Source organism: Hibiscus syriacus, unplaced genomic scaffold (assembly GCF_006381635.1).
Source record: "Hibiscus syriacus cultivar Baekdansim isolate YM2019G1 unplaced genomic scaffold, ASM638163v2 tig00111917_pilon, whole genome shotgun sequence".
NCBI classification, from domain to species: Eukaryota; Viridiplantae; Streptophyta; class Magnoliopsida; order Malvales; family Malvaceae; genus Hibiscus; species Hibiscus syriacus.
The window spans coordinates 448,044-455,596 of NW_024063213.1; the positions used below are offsets into that span (position 1 = coordinate 448,044).

Sequence of the window (7,553 nt, forward strand, 5' to 3'; positions counted from 1 at the left end):
GTCCATAGCTCAGCATGTAAAATCAAGCAACGACCAATTTTACGATGATAGCCCCCCAGCCAACCTCCTTTACTGTCTCTGATGACTCCACTGCTAGCAGCTGCTGCGGATTGCCGAGTCACAACCCCATCGGTGTTTATTTTGATATCTCCCCGATTGGAGGGCTTCCACTTTACCTGCAAGGCTCGAGCATGGTGGTTGTTTCCACTGGACAAGTTAGAGCTATGGGGCAGGTGAGCCCAGGCCGTAGCCGAGTTGATAACTTCCAATGGAGACCATGAATCTTCAGCAAAAACGAAGCTATTACGCTGCTTCCAAAGGCTCCAGCATATGATGTGAAACACGTGCCTCCAGTAGCATTCATTTTTATCGAGCCCCGAGTTTCTGCTTTGATTTCCTTCTAGCCATTCAGTTAGAGAAGCAGAGTGAAACCGCGTGGAGACATTATCAGGGACAAGTTGATTCCAAACCATTCGCTCCAAGAAACAGTCACGAAGAACATGTAGGACGTTTTCATCTCCGTAGCCACCGCACCTTGGACAATGACCAACAGAAATCACACCCCTTCTAGCTCTCTCGGAGTTGGTCATGAGTCGATTACGGGTGCCATCCAAAGGAAGTGTTTAATCCGTTCAGGCCCATCGAAGTCCCAAGCTATGTTCCAAGTGTTATTAGCAGTGTCCTAGGTGTCTTCTTGTAACCGGTTTAAAGCCGATTTAACCGTGCAATTTTCACTGGGGTCCCATCGCCAAGTCGGGATGTTGACACCAACTTCATCAGTAGGAGGAGGGATAACCATGATTTGCTCAATAACCTCATTATCCAAGATGAGACCAAGCTTTTGAAACTCCCATTGACCGTTTGCAGTAACATAGTATATCACATGAGCATCATGATCCTGGATTCGGTTTGTGGAAATCAAGTCAGCAAGCGGTTGAGTATTTGGTATCCAGATGTCATTCCAAAATTTTGTTGACCTGCCATTGCCTATTGACCAACATAAATTCCCACGGATGAAGTGACAGGTACGAGCAAGGGATTTCCAGACATAAGACCCAGATCGGACTGCTAAATGATCGGGAACCAGTTCCCTCACCTTGTATTTAGAGCGCAGAAGTTTCACCCACAAAGCCTCCTGTTTCATAAGAAAATTATATCCCAATTTAACCATAAAGGCCTCGTTTTATGATTTGAGTGGTCGAGCTCCCAATCCGCCGTTTATGTGAGGTTGGCATATAGTTTTCCAGCTAATGATAGCCATCTTGGGGGATTCCGTAGTCCCTCCCCAAATAAAATTGCGAGCAACCTGTTCAATCTTAGCACAAACTCCTTTAGGGATCAAAACTGTTTGCATAAAGTAGCTAGGGATAGTCAAGAGTGTTGATTTCGCAAGTGTCACCGGACCTGAGAAAGATAACTTTGAAGCCACCCATCTACTTAGTTTAGTGCGAACCTTTTCGATTAAGAATTCAGAAAGTACATTTTGTGACTCTCTTGTGGAAGAGTGGCATACCCAAGTATTTGCCTAAATCTGTAGTTCGTTGGAATCCCAATTGAGAGCAGATATTATTTGCCAGTTCCTTGTGCACATTGGTGGAGAAAAAAACTTCTGTTTTGTTGAAGCTAACTTTGTGTCCCGAGAAATAACTGAACTGGTCCAGAATAGCGCTTACAAGATTAGCCTGCGAGGATGTAGCTTCGCAAAACAACACCAAATCATCGGCAAAGAAAAGATGGGACAGGGCCGGTTCTCCACGCGTTAGCACCATTGGTTTTCAATGTCCCATACACCGCGTAGTCAATGCTTTGTCTTAGGGTATTACCCAAATAGTTCTCTTACCTATAGTAATTGTTTTATTGAATCTTCCTATTATTAAATCTTTTTATTATTAAAAATTATAAAATAATTATTTGATTATAAAATATTATTTTATTTAATCCTTAATTATTAAAATGGTCATTTGATTATAGATGTTATTTGTTTAGTCCAATGACTATTAAAAATTACAAAATGATCATCAGACTATTCATATATTCCAGACTCGTCATGTTTCATTAAAAAAATTGAATATCACCTGAGCTGGATACCAACTTACTGACTGAGATATGATAAAATTATATTTTAATGATATTTAATGGCACCATCGTTGTTTTCAAGCAACGACCCGATGACAATGTAATCGAATATTCAATCAACAAAAATATAACTCAAACAATTCTATGATCAAATTTTATCATATCTCATTCAACATGTTAATGTATAGCTCAAATTCTTGTTAATTTTTTAATAAAAATGACGAATTTAAAACATATGAATAATTATATAATAAATCGATAACTTTCAATAATAAGAATACTCAATAAAATTAAATATCATTTCATAACTTTTAATAATCGTTATATTCAATAAAACGATATCTTATAATTACGAACCATTTGTATACTCTTAACTTGATTTTAATTATGTCCGACTCGTCAAATTTTGGGCTTTGTATAACAAAGTTCTTCCTGTGACGCAACTTGAACCAGCGATTTGACTCAGGTCACCATTCTTATCTCTACAATCAGCTCCAAAGCGCATATCCATTCAAATAAGATACCTGAGCAAAAAGACACCCAAAACATACAACTGCATACGTATAAAACACGTGGCTTACATAAATAGATAACGACATTTCAAAAACGTGTCAGGACAGCCTGCTAAAGAGTAGATTACACATTTAATACCTAAACTATCAGTTTTGATTCGTTTTTTTATAAAAACATACCTAAAATTTAATTTTTATTTCATTTTAATATCATACCATTAAAAAACTTAACGTGTTTAGTACCTAAATTGTTAGTTTTGGTCCATTTTAGTCCTTAAACTTTCAATTTTTTCAAAACGTTAGCACTAAATTTTGAATGTGTACTAAAATAAAATAAAATTAAAATTTTCCATGACAGAGTAATAAAATGAACCCAAAACTAAACTTTAGGTATGGTTTTGAAAATATTGAAAGTTTAAGTCTAAAATGGATAAAAAAAAATAATAGTTTAGGTACTAAATGCATAATATACCCAAAAATCAAAGTCTCCCTACAATCCTACACGGCTACAGCAGTAATGTTGATATTCATTCTACACCATATATCTTAAGCAACCCTTCTTTATCGAAGGAAACAGATACTTCTCCTTTCCCGTGGCTTGATTTGCATGCAAAAACATGAGTTCTGCATTAAACCATCACTTAATTCTCACAAACATATACATCGAATCGTCTCGGATCGACCTGTTTTTCATTTAGATTTGAACTCAAAACATTACTAGAAAGATATTATAATTTGTGAATATTTATCAAACACGCAAACGACAAAGAGAAGAGAAAACTCAATTGGACAATGAAAACAAGTGGTTCTAAATTCTATCCAATGGGAAGAAAAAACTCAGAAATCTTATTTCCCCTCATGTGGTTTATCAACTATCTCTGTCATATTATTAATAAGCTCTTTCCTCCTGGGGTTTATTTGCAAGAGGACAACATGTCTTTAACTGTGATATCTTCTGTTTATGCAATCTGCAGTGATGCAGCCGGGGTTGCAGGTAGGGTTTTCCTTTTTCATTTCTGGGTTTATTTTGATGTTTTCACTGATGAAGGTGATTTTTGGTTTAGGGTTGAGGATTTTCTTGTTCATCAAGTCATAGGCTTTTCTGATCTGTTGATATTTTCCAAAATTTTCCAGGAAACATCTTTGCTTTTGTGCTCTTCTTGTCACCTATGTAAGTTCATTTCCAAAAAACAATGTACAAAATATTGAATCTGCAATGTTTATTTGCAGAAATTGAACTTTGTTTGTGTTTTTTTCTTCAGATCAACATTTAGGAGAATTATCAGAAATGGTTCAACAGAACAATTCTCAGGGATGCCATATATATATGCTCTGCTGAACTGCTTGATTTGTCTCTGGTATGGTATTCCCATTGTTTCCCCAGGTATCATCCTGGTGGCAACTGTCAATTCCATTGGGGCAGTTTTCCAAATGGTGTACATCTCCATCTTCATCGCATATGCCGACAAGCCGATGAAGTTAAAGATGTTCGGGTTCCTGGTATCGGTTTTTGCCGTGTTCGCTTCGGTCGTCTTCATCAGCCTCAAGTTCTTTGGCTCCCCGGCACGGCAATTGTTCGTCGGATACTTGAGCGTCGCGTCCCTGATCTCGATGTTCGCCTCTCCTCTGCTCATCATTGTAAGTTCAATAAATGTTTTCGCCTTTTTTCCGATATTCCGACGAAATCGACTCCCTCATCCGTTTTATTTTCCAGAACTTGGTGATCAAGATGAGAAGCGTCGAGTACATGCCGTTCTCGCTCTCCTTGGCGACGTTCTTGATGAGTCTAGCTTTCTTTCTATATGGAATTCTCAAGCAGGACCCTCTCATATATGTAAGTTTTTTTTTTCTTTTTTAAAATTTTCCCTCATTTTTGCGGTGTTTGAATCTTTGTTGTGAAAATTCTCTGCCATTGATGCAGGTTCCTAATGGAATTGGAACAGTTCTGGGGATTGTACAGTTGGCCTTGTATGCTTATTTCCAGAGAGCATCCCAAGAGGAACTAAGGCATCCTTTGATTCATCCTTGATATAATGTTTGTTATTGATGCGCTATAATATGCGACATGATCAAAATTTATTCTTTTTGATTTTGACAAAAAAATATAATCGTGAAAGGGAGAGAATTCTCTTAATAATTATATATATATATATATGTATGTATGTATAGGTTCATAATTTTGAAGGAATTCTTGTTGTAATTTGAATACACATATATAATTTAGATATGTAATATCATTTTCAATCAAAGACTCAACGTCATTGTATTTTCAGAAGAATTTATATGAATAAAACAATTATTTGAGGTCAAATTTTGTTATTAGTATCTATATTATATGTAAATTATAGATTTAGTACTTTGGGTAAACTATATAAATGGTCACTAATTTTTTAGTAAGTTTTTGTTTACCCAATTAAAGTTTCAAAACTAACGAATTGATTACTAACGTTATCGATTTATAATAAATTAGTTACTCATAGTTAACAACCGTTACTAAGAGTAACAAAATGCTGATGTGGTGGTAACACAGTAAACCGACGATCTGGCACCATTTTGTCACACGAGATGATCACATATGCTAGCCGTTTGATTTCTCAAAACTTGAGTTGTTAAAAAGAAAGGTTAAAAATCATTTTATTTTCTGTTCGTCTCTTCCATGAATCGAGGAGTGTTGTAGATGTTGGGAAGTAAACAAGTAACGAGTAATTTTCCTATAACCAGATTAATGAGAATGCGAAATAAAAGCGGAAAAATAATACCTGAAATTGATAACGGAGTTCAGCCAATTTGCTTACGTCTCCGGACTGCTGCAGATCTTTTACTAAGAGAAAATTTACAGGTGTTTACAAAACACACTTGAGAGAGAACTAGAAGATTTTGGGATGATTTTGAAGCTAAATGGGCTAGGGTATTTATAGTTAAAGCTTAAAGACTAATCTTGTAAATACTCTAAAGTGTGTAATGGCTAAAATGTAATTAACCCCTTTATCAAAATCAACAAATGTTGCACCATTTTTTGACAATTTGCACCGAATTCTTCTTCCAGCAAAACCATTTCCCTTTTGTTGAAAAATCAACAGGCAGTGCCCACCCTTTTTTACTTTACAATCTCCCACTTGAAAACTGATTTTAATCTGTCTTCACACCTTGATCAATGCAACAACATTTCTGGTATTGTTATTTTAGCAAGCCAACTGAAGCTGAACACAACTTCAGTTTGTCCGTAGTCACCGTCTTTGTCAACATGTCTGCCGGATTTTGAGCTCCACTAATCTTTTCAAGCTTCAAAATCTCATCTTCCAGAAGAGACCGAATAAAATGATATCGCAATTGTATATGTTTCGTCCTGGACTGAAAAGACGGATTCTTTGCTAGATGGATAGCACTTTGACTGTCGTAATACAAGATATTGTTTTCTTGTTTCTTGCCTAACTCTTTCAAGAAACTTTGGAGCCAAACCATTTCCTTGTTGGCTTCTGTAACAACGACATATTCTGCTTCGGTTGTGGAGATAGCAACTATCTTCTGTAGTTGAGAAACCCAACTCACTGCGGTTCCTCCTAGAGTATAGACATACCCTGTAGTGCTCCTTCTGATGTCAACATTTCCAGCTAAGTCAGCATCTACATAGCCTGTCAGTATCGTATCTCCACCTTTGAAACAAAGTGCTTTGTTTGTGGTACCCTGCAAATATCTAAGGATCCATTTGACTGCTTCCCAGTGTACCTTGCCCGAATTATTCATGTACCTGCTAACAGCTCCCACTGCATGAGCAATATCTGGTCTGGTACAAACCATGAGATACATCAGACTTCCAATTGCTGAGGCATACGACACCTTCACCATGTGTGCACGTTCTTCCTCCGTCTTTGGTGACTGTTCTTTGGAGAGTCTAAAATGAACACCTAAAGGTGTACTTACTGGTTTAGCATCTTGCATGTTGAACCTGGAGAGTACTTTGTTGATGTACTCAGCTTGTGATAACACCAAACTCCCCGACTTTGTGCCTGTCTTAATCCTCATCCCAAGAATCTGCTTCGCAGCGCCCAGATCCTTCATAGCAAAATGTTTCGACAATTTTTGCTTCAAGTTTATAATCTCTTGCATGTCTGAGCCTGCAACGAGCATGTCATCAACATACAATAATAAAATAATGAAGTTGTTATCGAACCTCTTGATGTAGCAACAATGATCTGTTTGACATCTGGTAAAACCACTGCTATTCATGAAGCTATCGAACTTCTTGTACCACTGTCTAGGAGCTTGTTTTAAACTATACAAGCTCTTCTTCAACCTGCATACCATGTTTTTCTTGCCTGTCTCTATGAAGCCTTCTGGCTGCCTCATATAGATTTATTCCTCCAAAATCGCCATGAAGGAAAGCTGTCTTTACATCTAACTGCTCAAGATGTAAATTCTCTACAGCTACAATTTTCAACACCAGTCTGATTGTAGACAGTTTTACGACTGAAGAGAAAATTTCATTGTAGTCAATACCTTCTTTTTTGCTGAAAGCCTTTGACAACCAATCTTGATTTGTAGCGTTTGCTCCCATCGTGCTCTTCTTTGATCTTGTAAATCCACTTGTTGTGGAGCGCTTTCTTGCCTGGTGGTAATTCAGCTAATTCCCACATCTGATTTGACATAAGCGAGTCCATCTCATCTTTCATGGAAGACTCCCACTTGACTGAATCCTCCACTTGTATTGCTTCATCATAGCACTCTGGTTCACCATTGTTGGTCAGCAACAAGTAGTGCAAAGAAAGAGAATACCGTTGGGTTGGTTTAGGAATTCTGGAAGAGCGTCTCAGTTCTGGTGTGCCTGGTTATTCTTGAACTGCTTCAGGATTGATCTGAACATCATTTCTAGAAATCTCCTCGAACTCAGCAAATTCCTTTGTTTCAGCTTTGGTATTTGAGCTGCTTGATTCTACAGTTGACATGTCTTTGTACATCACATTCTCA

The 7,553-nt window shown here is 37.3% G+C and overlaps 1 protein-coding gene across 1 annotated transcript; it reads left to right on the plus strand.

Annotated features, from left to right (window-relative positions):
- The first annotated feature begins 3,468 nt into the window (after positions 1-3,468).
- Positions 3,469-4,701, plus strand: LOC120172903 (bidirectional sugar transporter SWEET2a-like). Its single transcript, XM_039180238.1, has 5 exons — positions 3,469-3,582; positions 3,723-3,759; positions 3,851-4,226; positions 4,303-4,422; positions 4,510-4,701. The coding sequence occupies exons 1-5, from the start codon at positions 3,522-3,524 to the stop codon at positions 4,615-4,617; spliced, it is 702 nt and encodes a 233-aa protein (XP_039036169.1). The 5' UTR covers positions 3,469-3,521; the 3' UTR covers positions 4,618-4,701.
- Positions 4,702-7,553: the final 2,852 nt, after the last annotated feature.

Coding starts and splice junctions, on each gene's coding strand:
- LOC120172903 (XM_039180238.1), top strand. CDS start 3,522: ATGTCTTTAACTGTGATATCTTCTGTTTATGCAATCTGCAGTGATGCA. Junction 4,227..4,302: donor CCTCTCCTCTGCTCATCATT/GTAAGTTCAATA, acceptor TTTATTTTCCAG/AACTTGGTGATCAAGATGAG. Junction 4,423..4,509: donor AGCAGGACCCTCTCATATAT/GTAAGTTTTTTT, acceptor CCATTGATGCAG/GTTCCTAATGGAATTGGAAC.